Genomic DNA, 17,273 nt, shown 5'->3' on the forward strand with positions numbered 1-17,273 from the left:
TGCTGGCCCCAAAGCACAATGTAATATACACGGCCAGATTATTGGGGAAAATGAAAAGATCACTGTGCAGCTGAAGTAATTTTTCCTGTTCAAACAGAACTTGTCAGCACACCAGTTTGTATAAAATGTACTACTTGGAGGAACAGCACTGTCAGAAAGGTCATTTCTGCATGGAGGGTAGCAGGCAGCCTAGTCTGCAAGAACCAAAGTACACTGGGCTTAGAGGGAGTGAACTGCAGTTGAGCGAAGTGAGGAGACTGATCCTTGTAGAAGAGTCAGGGTCCCGTTCACAGCCATCTTCCTGACAGACAAGCCTATCCTGGCTTCATCTCTGTGTCTATGGTGAATAACAACAGTTGTAGAAACCCAAGCCCTTCTGTGTGTGGTTTTGGTGGTCCCTTACCCTCTTCCAGCAGCAAGGGAGAGCTGGAAATGGCAGGTAGGATGCCAATGTTCGCAGACTGGATGAGCAGCCCATCTTCAGTGGGCTCTGAACACACCCACATTAAGAGGTGATGTGAGAAAAGAGAAGTCTTCACCCAGAGGTGGCTGCTGGGATAGTTCATCCACTCCCATGTGCCCTGCTTTGGCTCCAGGCAAGAAGGTATGTGTGTCCTGGGCCAGGCTGCATCCTCCAGCACTGCAGCCTTCAGGCACGGGTTGAAACCTCAAGCGGGCAGGGCATTAATAAATGCTTTTCCTGAGGCAGGCTATTAGCTGAGTTGGTGAAGGTTGGTGATGTTTAGAGAAAGAAGGTTCGAAGTAGAAGGGAAGCACGTCCATTCTCCTTGTCCCTGCCTCATAGAAAGGCAGGATCAGGGTATAGCTCTAGAAAGTGAGCAGCTGTGTTGTGCCTTGCAAAGGGCCTGACTCACAAGAAGGCTTGGAACAGATCTTGCTGGAGAATCGTGGGCAGAGCCAGGTGTAGGGCTGACACTTGCAGGCAGGTCTGAGAAACACCCATCTGGACTACATCTTCCTGCAAAGAAACCTGCTCACCTGTGTTTCAGAAGAAGCTCCTCTTATATGCCAGCCTGGGGATTCTTTGATGCACAGCTTCACCATCTGATTACATATATGGTTGGACTTTTAAAGCAAGGTCAACCCCAACAGCAAGAAGGAGCATAGGGAAGAATTGTGCCATAAGTGACTGCTTATGTGTTCCTCTTCTTTTTCTTCAAAGACCATTGTTATTCACACTTTTTTTGCGTTAAAAGCTGCTGCTTGTTGATTGATTCTCCTGACCTAACCCAACCCATCTGGAACCAATGTCTAAAACTTGAATTTCCAGCTGTTTACTCACCATGTCTTTCAGTTTCCTGTCTCATTTTTCCTCCATCTTCGCTACTCCAAAGTTTCCAGAAGCCCACAAGCCTGTTTATTTATTTGACTTTCTCCCACTGTACTTCAGGGAGTTTTGACTCCTCTGCTCTTTTTATGCTCTCCTGTTTCTCATTTTTTATTTTCTTCCCTCTCATTCTTACTTTGTTATCTTCTATGTTGCTATCAATGCTAACTTCTCTAATTACGAGTTTTGGAGAGCTGAGTGTAAGAATAAAATAACAATGATGCTTCCTCATAGCTGCCATTGGTCTTGAGCAGTAACCACCCTATTGCTCACAGAACTGTGTTTTTGATAACAGTGGTAAATACATTCACTAAATTGTGTTCCTTGAATAGCTCTTGTTCACTTAGAGATGTTCCACCTCATTGCTGTTAGAAAAATATAGATGAGTTAAACTCCCACTTCTTTATCAGGTGTTTCCCTCTGAAATTGAAGTTATCATAAGAATTAGTATACAGCTGGAGAATGGCAATAAATAAAATCTAAGTGTAGTACTATTCAGTGTTAAGAACGAGCATGCACATTTCAGCCTAGGCAAAGCTTTCATGCTTTCTTAACATGTTTGCAGTCCCATGGTCTCACATGATTGTGAAGGGTATCGGTCCCATTGCGCAACTCAAGATGCAGTCATTACATGTGTTCTGTTATCTCCTCAAGCTCTTTCATTTAAATGCCTCTGTGTGAGCTGTTTGGCTGTATTCCCCTAGGATACCTGTATTCAGGATACCTGTACTATTGATTGACAGTAGGTACCTGCCATTCCTGTGTTAACTGCACACTTTGTGTCACCTACCTGTGTCACTGTCAGAGCTAGAAGCTGCATGTATTCTGAACTACATTGCTAATGTCTTAGAGGGAGTCTGAATACTAAACCAACCTAATATCTCAAATATTTCATATTAACCCATTACTACATAAGCTGCCTATTGCTTTATCCTCTACTGACAATACCATATGGTGCTTTCTGTAAGCCAATATATCACATGTACCTCTGTATTACACACAGGGTACACCTCACAGGAACCTAATTGTTTCTGCAGTAAATGCTTTAGTACAGGCAGCATGCCCGGTCACCTACATGCAGGTGGGTATTCACACCATCTGCTTTAAGCATGTAAGCAGAAGTGCTGAGGCAGGAGCTACAGCTCCCTGTGTAGTCAGCAGAGAAGGTTTTCTGCTCTGGTAAACCAGTGTTCGTGAGCAAACATGAGTGCTGATCCCTAATAGGCCAGAGTGCAATATTTCAGTTCATTCCAGTCTCTGTTTTGGAGCAGACAAACTGGGCCTGAGAAAGCTTGGGAATGACTGGGGATAGGTGCTCCCATGACCATTCCCGGCAGGCAGCATGCACCAGTTGTTGGCTTGCATGGTCCCACCAGCACTATGCATGCAAGTTGTCTCGGTAGTCCCTGGCTGTGGCTATCCCGAAGCCCTTCTTTTCTCAGCCTGTGCTGATATGTGCAAAGGCTGGGGAGCACAGTTCACATGGGACAACTGGTGCAAATAAAGGTGCTGGTACTTCAGCCTCTTCTGCGTTGTCTGTTATCATGTTGTCTCCCTCATCCTCCTGCAGACCCAAGTTATACCTGCAGGTATCTCTTTTTGACTTTCTAACCATTATGTCCCTCACTAATTTTGGTTCCAGCTGGGGTTTAGCCTCCTTGATTTTACCCCAAGTACCTGAGCAGTGCTTTTTGCTCCTGCTACTGCTTCCTGCATGTTCCCTGTCTGTATTTTAGGTCACTAGGATGGTCCTTGCCTAGACAAATGGGCTGTCAGCTGAGGTTCCCTATACTCCTGCACAAGGGGATAGTTAATGCATGAGCTCTCGGTTCTTTTTAAAAACCAATTAGTTCTTCTGGAGACTCTTCTCCTTCACAGCTGCTTCCCACAGCTCTTTCCTGAACAAGTCAGTCTGTGTGCCCAGAGTCTGAACTGCTGCTCACCTTTGCGCTCTGCTCTGCATCTGTCACCTTGGGGCTACTGCAGCCCCAGCAGCGCTCTGTGACAGCTCCTGCCCCCCACTCTTCCTTGCTCCTCAGCAGGAGGTAAAGCCAGCATTGGGCAGAAGGCCATGACTGCTCCTCTCTTGCATTTGTGTTAGGAACATGTCCCTGCTGCACCCTAAGAACCTCTGGGACTGCCTGCCCAGTGCCATGCTGCTTTTCCAGGTATTTGATATCCCCAGCAAAGACAAGGGCTCCAAGCAGGGAGACTTCTAGTTTACAGAAAGCCTCAGCCCCTGCCTCCTCATAGTGTGTGGTGTGTAATACACATCTGTCACAACCCCAGGTTCCTCCTCACTCTGATCTTGACCCAGAAACTCCCAGTAGGCATGTCTCCAGTTTGATACTGGGGCACTGCTTAGTCAAGGAGTCAACAGAAAGCATGACCTCCTCTGCTCTACTCTGCCTGCCCCTCCTAAATATCCTGTATCAATCCATGCTGGCATTCCAGCCATCTGCACCACCCCACAAAATCCCTGTGACTGATAGCAGAGACTCCCTGCCAGGCACTGCACCTCAGTGTGCAGGGGCCTGAGGGAAGCCTCTGAATGCCTGCCTTTTTGATGCAAGCAGAAATGGGATGTGATCAAATCTGCCTTATTTAAGCTATAGTTTGGAGCTGTAGAGAGAAGCAGGTGCACAGATTTTCCACCATCAGTGCGAGCAGCCGGGTACCTTGGAAAGCCTCGAGAAAGAGACCCCATGCGTTTAGCTCCCACCCTTTCTCTTTCACCTAGAGCACTGTCAGAAGTGCCTCCCAGGTATAGCCAGGGCCACCTGGTAGTGTCAGAGTCCTCACTGAACCCACAGGGCCTTTTAAAAGTCAGTGGCATTACTTTGTGCTGAATATCAGCCGCTGTTCAACACTTCCTACCAATGGCATTAACCTCCCAAGAGATTAGCACACCCTCATATCAATTACTTTGAAGGGGTCAAGAATAACTATTAATGCAATTTTCATGAGTGTTTAATGTTACATTTGAAATTGTCACTATGGCAAGTGTGATACTTGTCAGGGAATTTGTTAAGAATGCTAGAGGGAGTTCCATGAAACATTTCACAGAAGACCTGTTTAAAAAATGTAGCAGATTTTAATACTTGCAGCCTAACAAAATAGATTTTAGAAAGATGTCTATCTACATTGGTGGAAGTAGGGCTTCTGAAGTACAGATACAGAAAGAAATAAGCAAGGAGGCAAATAAAAGTCCTGTCTTGCTGCTGCTCCATCCTGTTTCCCAGCCATGGAAAGTGCTGGCTTTCATCTTCCCCATGCCAGGATGATGTCCTGGCACATATCAGTTGACTTCAGGCTCTCTGTGTGCCTATTTTGCCTTTGCACAGGGAATTCATGTGGTCCAATTTCCTTTCCAAACTTGCTTATCCCTCATTGTACAGTTCTCTCAAAAAAAAAACAAAACCACCAAACAAATTTGGATGGATTCACCATCTGTCAGATCCAGAGGGGATGACCAACTTAATGAGTCACTAACTGAATTCCTCTCAGTCATTTGCAACTGGGGATAAAGCACTTCTGTATAGCGAGCATTCTGCTCAGAGGCAATGCAATGTCAGGGCTGACAGCAAAGCCAGCTTTTAACCTGCTGCTTAAAACGTATGGTTTCCACTTCTTGGGACTTTAATTTGATGGTTAGATTTTGCTCTGATGAGATGAGAGCTTATAAAATAGTGAACTCATGCTGGGCCAGCCGTTACTTCCCTGGGATGCAGAATAGCACATAGTCATACATAAGCCTAAAAGCCTTTCTGATTTATTTTCCAGTTTTATTTCATTAAATGATGGACACCTGATGTGCTGGTCTTGTATAATCCCCAGAGGGATTTGGTTTAGAAGTGCTGTCCACCTTTTAGAGAAATGGACTCTCTAAAATCAAATGTGTTTAGGAAACAATGGAATGAAGTGGGTTGGACAGAAGCTGATGTTTTTTCATGTGGCTCTTTTCTTCCTGCATGTCTTTCAGATAGACCAGACACTAGGTCTTGAAAGAGAGGGCTGGTTTCTGATCCAAGGAATCTGAGCAGACTGAGAGATGATCTGTTCTTCTTCTGGGCTTATCTGCAATCCTTAAGGAGGCTTCTGTTTGGCAGACAAACAGCTCTGTGTTTGCATATGTTTGTTTGAAGATGCAGTGTTTCCCTGGTATCCTGTGGGTAATGTTCTGCCAAATCCTTGGTTTTTATGCTGCTGGTGTTGTAACTAATAAATGATAACATTTATAGGGTAATAATTCACTCTGGGGCTCCCAACATAAGAGGGATATGATAGGGTTCAGAGGAGGGCTGGAGCAACTCTCCTGTGAAGACGGTCTGAGAGAGTTGGGGCTGTTCAGTTTGGAGAAGAGAAGGCTCCAGGGAGACTTTAAAGCAGCTTCCAGTGCCTAAAAGGAGCCTACAAAAATCTGGAGAGGGACTTTTTGCAAGGGCATGTAGGAGTAGGACAGGGGAGAATGTCTTTAAGCTCAGAGAGGGTAGACTTAGGAGAAATTCTTCACTATGGATGTGGTCAGGCACTGGCACAGAGTTGTGGCTGTCCCAACCCTGGCAGTGTTCAAGGCCAGGCTGGACGGGGCTTGGAGAAACCTGGTCTAGTGGAAGGTGTCCCTGCCCCTTGGAACTGGACGATCTTTAAGGTCCCTCCAACCCAGACCATTCTATGATGCTGTGATTCTATGGTAATGACTTGAGAAGGGCTGTAATGTGTCAATCCATCTTTTCAAGTACACAAATGTAAAAATTCCAAACTGTACAGTGGAAGTACAAATAAAATTCAAAATTGTACACTAATAGAAGTCTCCATTTTGCACCACCACTAGCTTTCAGCACATGCTGAATTCCCTGATTTTGTAAGCAAAGCATCTAAATGGGCTCCCTGGACAGGGTTATTGCACAGGGGTTAGTGCACACCTATCAGCTTAATGGCTGCAGACCTGCTCAGGGCACACTTGGATTTAGCAGCTCGCTCTCGCAGATGTTGCTGATGACTCTCAGAGACTCTGTTTCAGTCAAATCTCATTAGATCCTTCTTTTGACAGCCAAAAGCAGAAAGGAATTGTTCTCCTGCCAAAAATTGAGTCCTTGCTCTGAAGCATGAACAAGCTGTAGATCTTAAAAATAGAGAGAAAAATGTAACTTAAAAAAAAACACGTGTTTCTTACAATTGCATTTCAATGGGTCTGAAGGGGTTTGCTGGAATTCATATATGTAGCATGAAAGAAAGAGCAATTATGCAAAATGTGAGCTCAAACAATTACTTTGGTAAAGTTACCTGGGATTCAAGAAAACCTTAATGGTACTGCTGCCAGCTCTGCTTGTCAGAATGCATGGAATACATCACACCAACACCCCCCCCCCCCCCCTTCCCCCCCCCCCCCAGTAGTAGGAGATGGGAAGGGAAAGGGCTAAGGATGGAACGCTGGGGCTCCTCGTGTTCTGGCCCAACCCAAGGGACTCCCCAGGAGGGAAGGGAAGGGGTTAAGAGCCCTACCGGTGGCACTGTGCATACAAGTGCTTTTGCTTTAGTAATCTGAAGGTGGGGAGAAGAAAAAATTGTTTCAGCAAAGCTGTGTGTTGGGGGCCAAGCTCCATCTGCAGCAACTCATGCCACATGGTGAATGAATTTGTGCCTATTGCCTGTGCTTCTGCATGCTGCATTGGCTGGAGTGATGCAGAAGGAGGAAAAAGGACCTGGGGCATAAGGGGTCCTGATGTGTACTCAGTGGTGTGCATTCTGCTAGTCCTCTCTCAGTATGTAGTAAGTATGTAGCCTTCACTAGCAGAATGTAGTGCTGTGTCTTGGTTTTGGCTGAGATAATTTTCTTCCTAATAGCTGGTGCAGTGCTGTGTTCTGGCATTAGTCTGAGAACAATGCTGATAATGAACTGATGTTTCAGTTGTTGCTTGGTTGTGCTTACCCTGATTGAGGGCTTTTGAGTCTCATGATCTACCAGTGAGGAGGGGCACAAAGAGCTGCAAGGGAACAGAGACAAGACACCTGACCCAAAGTAGCCAAAGGGGTATTCCATACTGCAGCACCTCATGCCCAGTATATAAATTGGGGGGAGTTACCCGCAAGGGACCGATTGCTGCTTGGGTCGGGCTGGGTATCAGTTGGTGAGGTAGTGACGAATTGTATTGTGCATCACTTGGGTTTTTTTTCTTTTCCATTTCTAGTTTTATATTCTCTCCCCTTGTTATTTCCCTTATCGTTATTAGTATTACTAGTATTAGTAGCATTATTATATTGTACTTTAGTTATCGGCCTGTTTTTATCTCAATCCATGGGGTTTACCTTCTGATTCTCCTCCCCATCCTGCCTGGGGAGAAAGGGAGGTTTGAGCGAGTGGCTGCATGGCGCTGAGTTATTGCTGGTCTAAACCCTGATGTGCTCTCAGGTCTTTTCATCTCCTGAGCCAAAAAAGCCCCATTGCTGCTCCCATGACTGACACCTCTGAAGATGCATGTTCCCACTTCTGACACTGCTGTGGCTGAGGGCCGATGGATGGGACCTGACCCAGCAGATGGGGACTGACTGCCTGGAACTCTGTGTCCGGTGGGTGCTGGGCTCCTCAGTACAAAAGGCAAGGAGCTACTGGAGAGAAGGTCTAGTGGAGGGCCACAAGGATGATCAGGGGTCTGGAGCATCTCTCATGAGGAGAGATTGTGGGAACTGGGCCTGCTAGTCTCAAGAAGACTGAGAGGGGATCTCATTAATGCAGATAAACATCTCAAAGGCAGGGGCAAGAAGGATAGTGCCAAACTATTTCATGGTGCCCAGCAAGAGAACGAAAAGCAATGGCCGTAAACTAAAACACAAGTAGTTTCATCTCAATATGAAGAAGAACTTCTTTATGTTGAAAGTGGCAGAGCACTGGAACAAGCTGCCCAGGGGTGTTGTGGACTCTTCCTCTCTGAAGACATTCAAACCCCACCTGGATGCATTCATAGAATCATAGAATCACAGAATGGTTTGGGTTGGAAGGGAACTTAAAACTCATCTAATTCCAGTCCCCTGCCATGGAGGGACACCTTCCACTAGACCAGGTTGCTCAAACTTCCATCCAGCCTGGCCTTGAACACTGCCAGGGATGGGGCAGCTTCTCCAGGCACTCTCTGCCAGTGCCTCACTACCCTCACAGTAAAGAATTTCTTCCTAATATCTCAGTCTCCTTTCTGTCAGTTTAAAGCCATTCCGCCCTGTCCTGTCATTACAGGCCCTTGTTTGAAGTCCCTTGGTTACTGCATGTAAGGCAGCCAACATCCTTCAGCTTTGCTTCCAGAGCTGCTCAGTGTCCCCTTACCAGGGCTCTTTCCCATCCCCAAGCTGCAGCAGCTTCAGCCCTGGTCCCTGCAGCACATTACCCACTGGCTGTGACACGTGGCAGGGCACCAACAGCCCCCGGAATCAAACAAATTCCACTGGAATCAAAACTGGGTTCATCAGTTGCCTGCCACCGGTGCATCGCAGGTACCCAGGTCCCCTGGCTGTCACCTTGCCTTGGCTTTTGCACTTCTTGGGTGCCAGTTCCTGGTGCCCCCTGCACTCCCTCCCCAACGCACACAGGCAGAGTGGTTCTGGAGAACTCTTTTTTAATGGAAACGTTTTAATGGAAACAAGAAAAAACACTCATTAACAGTACTGTAACACTCTTGCCCCTCAATGCCTCCCCTCTGCCCTGCGCCCACTCCCCCTATCCCCACCTCACCCCTGCTCTGGTCTATTCCTCCCCTTACACCCTTGGGCTGGCTGCAAGAGCCCTGTGCTTGGTGGATGGCTTTGGCAAGGTGCTCCCACCCCGCTTCATCCCTAGCTTCTCTGTTCTAGCAGCTTGGGACGGCACCGCGTCCATCTCCACAAGCCCCCCATGGGGCTCCATCCTGATGGTGTTGAATCCTTCCAGGCTCTGTTTGGCATTGGTGGTCTCTGGGATAGTGCAGTTGGGGGTGAGCAGCTCCTCAGTCACTTGAAGGCATTGGCTGGAGGGCAGCAGGGTTGCTGGGGTGGATATTGCTACCGGGGATGATGTTACTGCCCAGGGGTGTCCCCATGGAGGTGACCGTGCCAGAGATTTCATCCGAGCAAACTGCTGCACCAATATGCCCATAGCTGGGGATGGATTTCAGCAGCACCAGGGTGGCTGGGGGCACTGCTCTGCTCTGACAGTCCCTTGGTTGCTGCATGTAGGGCCACCAATATCCTTCAGCTTTGCTTCCAGGGCTGCTCACTGTCCCCTTCCCAGGGTTCTTTCCCAGACCCAGCCCTAAGCTGCAGCAGCTCCAGTCCTAGTCCCTGCAGCGCAGTACCCGCTGGCTGTGACATGTGGCAGGGCACCACCAGAATCAAACAAATCCCATCGGAGCCAAATATGTCAGCTTTCTACAAGCACTATTATCCTCACACTTTTCCAGTACTAATACTGTAACACTTCCTATTTGTTAAGCAGTTTATCTCCTAACACTTGAGCAGTAGGATTAAATGCATGGTGTCAGTAGGTTCCTTACTCATAAATTCCAACATTACTTTCATTTTGAAAGGACAGTACAGCAGAGGTAAACAGTGTCGTCCCAGGATACAAATTCAGATAGCCAAGGTAGGGGTTAAATAATTCGTTAAAAGTCACCCTGCAGGCCAGGCCAGGCAGGACTTAAAGTCCCACGTAACAGCATCCAATTGCGGAGAGCTTGTGTATCTGAAGGGAGACTTTTGTTGAGATATTGGAATAGGGTTTGATCAGGATCTGTGTGTATAAAGGAGAACCCATGCAAACACTGGAGGGATCACAAACATCTGAACTGCAGGGGGAGCTGAGAGAGATACATGCAGATAAGTGAACAAAACGGCTCTAGTGAAAATGGATGGAAGAGGAATGTCATATGAGGATCAGAAAACCATGGACTGTATCTGAAATCATCCTCTTTCCAAAGAGTCCAAACAATGCTGCAAGAATAGGATGAACTATGAAACAACAGGAAGTTTTCAGACAATACACACTTATTTCAAATTGTTTCTAAATTCCTATTTGCAGTTTTGTTTTTTAAACTAGAGTGCTCCTTACAGTCCCAACCTTGCATTACCAGTACATACCTGCTCAAGAAATGGGTGTGATCCAGGATCAGGGTTTGTGTTTGGTCAGAAGGAAGAAATACATTTTGTATTCCATATTCCTCAGCACACTGATAACATGTAATTCTGTGTAGAGAGATGTCAGACACTATACAAACTGCTGCTATAAACAGGATTTGCTGATTTTTTTTGCATATTCAGCTAGGTTGTTTCCCTCAGCCCAGCATAGTGGTATTACTCAACTTACACAGCAGCTCATCTTGTGGCAGAATAATGTATCAGGGCAGATTGCTCATCAGAGTTTAAGGCATCATAACCCTAAGAAGAAATTAGTTCAGGTGCCTAAAAACACAAGATTGTGAACACAGTATTGCTAAAGCCCAGTTTCCTGTTAAGAATCCATCTTTTCCCCATTTAACCTACAGTCTTCTTGAGAGGCAAGAAACAGAAGTAAATCCTTCTGTGCTGAAGCAAGTCTGTGACTTGGGCCTCCTACCTACTGGCTGAGGCTATCAACCATCAGGCTACCACACAAAAACCTACAGCATCTCAACATGTGCCTCGGTTGAAGTCTCCAGGAGATGCAGGCACTCATCCACCTGGTTCTCAGTGCCAGTGCAGAGCAGGAGCTGACACCTTGCTGTTCAGGTCTGGGGGAGTCCTGGGCACACGCACAGATCACTCAGTAGCTTCTGGAAGACATTTTTTGATGTATACCTTGTATTAGCACTATAAAAGCAGTAAAATTCTGTAATCATTCCTGCTCTCTGCTGGACCACAAGAAACTGAGTTTCTTAAAGCTGGACCAGTTCTTTGATCTAGTTCACAACATCACCTGTCAAACAATTGTGCAAATGCACTTTAAAGGAGAGAATGAGGCAGTGCTGTGAATCTAAACAGTGCTTCAATTAAACACGTCACCTCTTGAAAGTGTAACATCATGCCTAAAATCTACCCAAATACTTTGTTGGATCTGGTCCCCATGTCTCAGCTACTAATGATACCAACTATATGTTGCATTACTGTGAAATCATTCATAACTCAGCTCTTATAATGAAATCCAGTACTATGGGGAGTTGACCACAATAATGAAAAACCACACACAAGCCAAACAAATCCTCCCTCTTTATCATTAAGTCAGTCTTCAGTGGAATGTATCCCACAGCTGAACTTCTTTGTTGTATTTCTTCAGGGAATCTTTTAAGAGAGAAGCTTGATGCATGATCTGATGAGAAATGACATCTGCTTGTTATTGTGCTAGGCCTGCAATGGGGGAACGAACAGCGGGGGAAAGCAGCTTTTTGTTAGTTCTCTTGAGTCTGTTAACTGTAACACAGTTATGCCTCCAGCTTCTGAGCTGGCTGTTAAAAGGACAGGTTGCTTTTGTGACAGCCAACTGTTGTGACAACATTCTGTGAAAGCATTCCCTCTAGCTGGCTAGGGATTTGGTGTGAATACTCTGTGTTTAATGCACTCTGTCCCACATTTTTTCGTTTAGGGGTTACATATAAAAACTGTTGAGTGCTGCTGCACTTGTTGGGCAAGTCTGGAGGCTTCTGAAAGATGAGACCCTCTCCTGATGGCATAGCAAAGTAAGCCAGTCTGATCCTGGGGAGCCAAGGGACCCGAGGGACTGTTCCGCGTAGCACAAGGTAATTTCATTGCTGATGCTACAACTTGAAACTGTTTCTTGCTCTAGCAGTGGGTCGGGCCCTAATGGTCTTTACAGGGATAAGGAACGCTTTGTGCCAGTCAAACCGTATTATCCGAATCTTGATTAAAAACATTTAAATGTTAATCTGTATTTAATTTTCACTTAGTCCAGGCTTCTCACATGCTCAAACATGGAAGCTGACCATAAATATTGTATTTATAAATGCACTGCTACATCTGTAACTAACTGCATTAACTCCACAAGCAACTGTTATTACCATTCATTTGAGTAACTACTGCTCACTCTTTTGTTCGGCACTATCCGGACACTGGCGCTGCACAACTTTCTCTGAGGCAGCCGCTGTGTGCAGCTGGCCACGTTGGACTTTGCTCCCTCTTCTGATGTTTAAACTTATGTGGCTGTGGCTAGTCCTGCTCGCAGGGGTGTAGGCTGGGTTAACTGAATTCCCGCAATTCTCCACCTACCGGCTGGCTTCATTACAGGGATCTTTACAGAAGACCGTCAATCCAGGAGGAAAGTTTTGTTTACTTCGGGGTGTGCCATTATACATACAGTGAAGCACAAGTGGTAACGTCTGATGTGACTTCTTTTCCCACCGCGTCCCCAGGGTGCCGGGCTGGCTTTCAGGAACGCGGCCCCAGGAACCGCCGCTCCTGCAGGCAGCACCCCCGGGCCCGATCTCCGTCCTCATCCTGGTGGAAGTCCCGTCTGGAAGATGGAATTATCAAACCGCTAGTCTTTACTTTAAGCACACACACGACAGCAAGCTCAAACTTCCCTTCCATAGGTAGCAAACCCCCTCTGAACTGGTGGCGGGGCTGTCCCGCAAGAGCACGCCCCGTCCTAGAAGTACCTCCGCGGCGGGCTGGAGGAGCTGCATCCAGGCTCGCGGGGCGGCTCTGGCGATGCCCGCCCGCCCGGAGCTGCCGAGCTGCCTGCCTGCCTGCCTGCCTGCCTTCTTTCTTTCTTTCTTCCTTCCTTCCTTCCTTCTTTCTTTCTTTCTTCCTCCCTCCCTCTTCCTCCCTCCCTCCTCCTCCTCCTCCTCCTCCGGCCGGCGACTCCGGGCCCCTCAGCTGCCAGCACCGCTGACGGTGAGCGGGCGGAGCTGGCGGCGTCGTGGCGCTCAGTACGCAGGCACCGAGAGCTCCGCTTGCGCAGTCCTGCGCGCCACGGCGGAGCGGGGAGGGGACGACCGGGCCCGCCTTCTGGCGTCCTCCGCTGTCCCCGCCCGCCTCCGCCTCCAGCTCCGCCCGGGCGCTGGGAGCGGCAGCCGCGGCGGGTAACTTCCCCTCGGGTCCGTCCGGCCGCGGGCACTATGCGACCCGGCTGAGAGCGGCCCGACACGGGCTGGCGGGGCGAGGGCGGGCGGCGCCAGAAGCAATAACAGCAGCAGCAGCCCGCCGCCGTAGCTAGAGCCGCCCGAGAGCTGCCCGCCGCAGCCCCCTGCGCTCCCCCGGCCGGGGCAGGAGTCCCATGTCCCGCAAGGCCAGTGACAATGTGGAGTACACGCTGCGGAGCCTGAGCAACCTGATGGGCGAGAAGCGGCGGCGGCAGGCGGACGGGTCCGCCGGCTCGAGCTCGGTGGCGGCGGGCGAGCGGAGCCTTATCGCCGCCGAGTCGTGCTCCAGCCTCAACAGCGCGGCGTCGGGCGGAGACCTGGAGCGGGCGGCGCGGCGGCAGTTCCAGCAGGACGAGACCCCCGGCTTCGTCTACGTGGTGTCGGTTTTCTCCGCGCTGGGGGGCTTCCTCTTCGGCTACGACACCGGCGTGGTGTCGGGGGCGCTGCTCCTCCTGAAGAGGGAGCTCAACCTGGACGCGCTCTGGCAGGAGCTGCTCGTCTCCAGCACGGTGGGCGCCGCCGCCCTGTCCGCCCTGGCCGGCGGCGTCCTGAACGGGCTGTGCGGCCGACGGCCCTGCATCCTGCTGGCCAGCGGCCTCTTCATAGCGGGGGCCGGCGTGCTGGCGGCCGCCCGCGACAAGGAGACCCTTCTGGGGGGACGCGTGGTGGTGGGGCTGGGCATCGGTGAGTGCACCCGCCGCGCTCCCCGGGCTGCGCCTGCTGCAGCCCGGTGCCGGGGCACACACCCCGACGGGTTTAACTGAACCTAAAGCCCGCCGGTCCCTGCGCGCCCACAGCCCGTTTATGTAAGGCAGCCCCCACTGCCTTACAAGTAAGGGGCTGCGGCGGCGTGCGGGAAGGGAGAGTGTGAGTGGTGTGTGTGTGTGCTTGTCCTCCTTCGGCTCTGCTTACAGGTGGTGTAGCTCGGGCCCGTTAGAGGAGAGTCGTCTGGTTTCACTATGAGGAGGTCTGGCATGCGTTCTGCAAATTCATCTGTAGGGTGGTCTGTAGGTGTCAGCAGTTCACAGTGAGCTTTGCATTGGGGGGTTCTGGGAAGTCAGGGGCTCGGAGATCCCTGTCTCTTTAAACTGTAAAAACCTCTCTTCTGGTTCCCTGCACATCTTTTGCTTTCCGTTGGGCACTAGAGGAATGCTTCTGAGACAAAACGAGGTAGCAGTCTCTGGTCAAATGAGATGACACCTGCTTTGGATTGCATTAATAGCATTCCACAGAACTGAACATGGATCGCTACACTTAACTTGTCTTCCTACATGCATTGCATAACTTGCAAGCAGTATGCTGTGGTATAACTTTATAGTTGTCCCAGAGAACTTGGAAGTGATGAGGAGTGTTTTCTCTCACCTTTGAGACTGGTTTCTGTGCTGGCTAAATCCTAAATATACCCTGAATTTTGGTTGCTCTTCAGCTGCCATCCTGTCAGGCAGTAATTTGAATTACACTCAGCCGCAAAGATGCGCTGTGTGAGGTTATTCAGAGTCCCTGTATAAAAAAAAAAAAGTTATTCAGAGTCCCTGTATAAAAAAAAATAAGTCCCTTATTGTGATCTTGCAGCCCTTGCTATCTAAAAGCATGAGGACAAATTGAGAATTAGACTTGGTCTAGAGAGAATTAGACCTGTATGTTACAAAGTTCTGCTTCTTAGTACTGAATAATCTTTTGAATTTTCTGGGTTGCTACAGCACGCTTGCTGTGATGCACTTTGTGGTCTTATTAGAGTTAGTGACTTATATGAGTTAGTGACTCATAACAAGGGCTGTCAGAAATAAAACTCTCCGTCCTTTGAAGGGCTCGTGCTGGTTTTCCTGTGCAGTAAAAGACATCTTCAGGTTGCAGTTTTTCTACCCCGAGTTGGGAGTGTGCTTTTTTAATTTTTTAAATGCTGCCTCTCTGCATTTATGTTTATCAATACTTGAGACTGCAGGTTGTTGGTAACATTTGTTATAATGTTCAGGGGATAAGAAAACTAAATTTGACAATGAGGTAGCAGAACAGGTATTTTGATGGCCATACGTAGCACATGTGTTTAATCTTAGATACTAAAAATATCAAATTTGTGGTATTCCTGTGTTTTAAAAGCCTCTCATGTTCTTTGGTGACTATAACTGGTTACACTGACAACTTCTGGGGGAAGAGAAAGGAAAAGGTGGGTGGTTTGCTTGACTCTTGTGTGTGTGTCTTGTAGAGAGATGCATAGGCATAAGACAATAAGGCATAAGACAGTCTCGGGATTGTCTTATAGGTGTGCAAATAGATGGCATTGGTGGTGTTGGAGGGAGTTGAGACTCGATGCCTAATATAACAAATATATAGACCACAGAAATGGAAATTGGGAGCTAGGGTTTCTTCTTCCGTACAGCCATAGATCTTGTGTGCTCTGGGTCTGTCTTTGGCCTCTTTCCACACTGGGGAAAGAGGTGGTGGTTCTGCTGGGGCTCCAGAGGGTGAAGCAAGACTGAGAAATGCTCTGAGGATTTTGGAGCACAAAGACACTGATTTAAAAAACATGGTATTTTCTCCTTTTTATCAGAGGTTGCTGCTCTTTATGGGATGGAGAAAAAGCATTACCAGAAACAAAGCATTACTTTAAGTTGCTGTCACTGAAGCATCACAAGAGACTCCAAGAAGTGTGGAGTCCAATCCTAACAAGGTTCATTTTACAAAAGAAAAAATGTGGTTCAAACCTGTTCACATACAGCAAACTGCAACAATCTCCACATTGAATCCCCCACCAGAGGGAGCCTGCATGATTTAATGAAAGCATTAGAAACTGGTGGAACTTTTAACCAGTTTCTTCCTTTTCTTGTCTTGGAGCCCTCTGACTGTCATTTTACAGCCCACAGTGGGCAAGAACCTCCTAGTGTTGGTGTAAGGAGGTCGCTCAGTAATGTGACAATTCAGAGACAGTGTCAACTGCTGCAGTGGTGTGATGGTGTAGTGTTATGGAATGCTTTCCTGTCTGCAAACTGCTAAAAATTGCTTAGCTGTGTGTAATTTTATACATTTTTGAGGTCTCTTTCCTGTAGCTCTTTGCCAGTTGCACATCAAGAGATCTACTCCAGAAATATGTGTTTGCTTGCATTTAATAAAGTAATTACTGTGTTATGAGCAGTTTTGTGGTGCTGTAAAAGCAGATGAGATGCAGTGATGGTTACCTATGGGACTTCGATCTGCCTTCGCTGGTACAGGGTGGATCTGTGCTAACAGTGTCCATGTGAGAAACCAGCCATCTTTCTCATGAGTGTGATTTATAGAGGGCTACAGTTAAAACTCTCAAGGATGAAAACCACAGGGTATTTGCAGAAATGAGGAACATCTGTCACTTGTCTGTCTTGTCTATTTCTTACCATACAGCTGTTTTGATATAGAAAACCTTTTCTCCCCAGCAATTACAGAAGGAGATATTTCTGGAAAATAAAGACCTTCCCTCAAGGACAAGCCAAAGTCCTCTTTTATTGCAAATGTAGAATATATTTTTTTATGGTTGGAACCAGTTATGCTCTCCTCCCTAGTGTAAATACAAAATATAGGGAGTGCAGAAAAAAAAGAAAGGGAAGCCACATTCAGCATGAGTTTAGGATATGCTGAGACCTTTTCAGGTCTGAATTTCTAAATACGCAGTTTGTGACAACATCAGGCAAAATGGCTTAAGAAAAGGTTATGGCCATCATTCCTTCTTCCACACCCACCCCTTCCCAAGCAGCTCTGGTGTCCTTGACTCTTTAGGAATTTGACTGAGCCTCATGTCAGGAATGCAACATTTGGACAGATATTAATTACAGCAAATGTGGGTAAAATTCAGACATGTAGGA

The 17,273-nt window shown here is 47.7% G+C and overlaps 1 protein-coding gene across 2 annotated transcripts in view; it reads left to right on the plus strand.

The window, feature by feature from the left end:
- The first annotated feature begins 13,350 nt into the window (after positions 1 to 13,350).
- Positions 13,351 to 17,273, plus strand: part of SLC2A13 (solute carrier family 2 member 13) — a 162,337-nt gene continuing 158,414 nt past the window's right edge. For both annotated transcript variants that reach the window (XM_061467451.1, XM_061467452.1), the window contains exon 1: positions 13,351 to 14,127. In XM_061467451.1, the coding sequence (XP_061323435.1) occupies positions 13,578 to 14,127 (550 nt within the window). In that variant the 5' untranslated portion in view covers positions 13,351 to 13,577. The remainder of the gene's footprint in view (positions 14,128 to 17,273) is intronic.

The sequence above is a fragment of the Pezoporus flaviventris genome, unplaced genomic scaffold (genome assembly GCF_033815535.1).
Source record: "Pezoporus flaviventris isolate CSIRO_AGI_PZ_B2104156 unplaced genomic scaffold, CSIRO_AGI_Pfla_v1 ptg000045l, whole genome shotgun sequence".
NCBI lineage: Eukaryota > Metazoa > Chordata > Aves > Psittaciformes > Psittacidae > Pezoporus > Pezoporus flaviventris.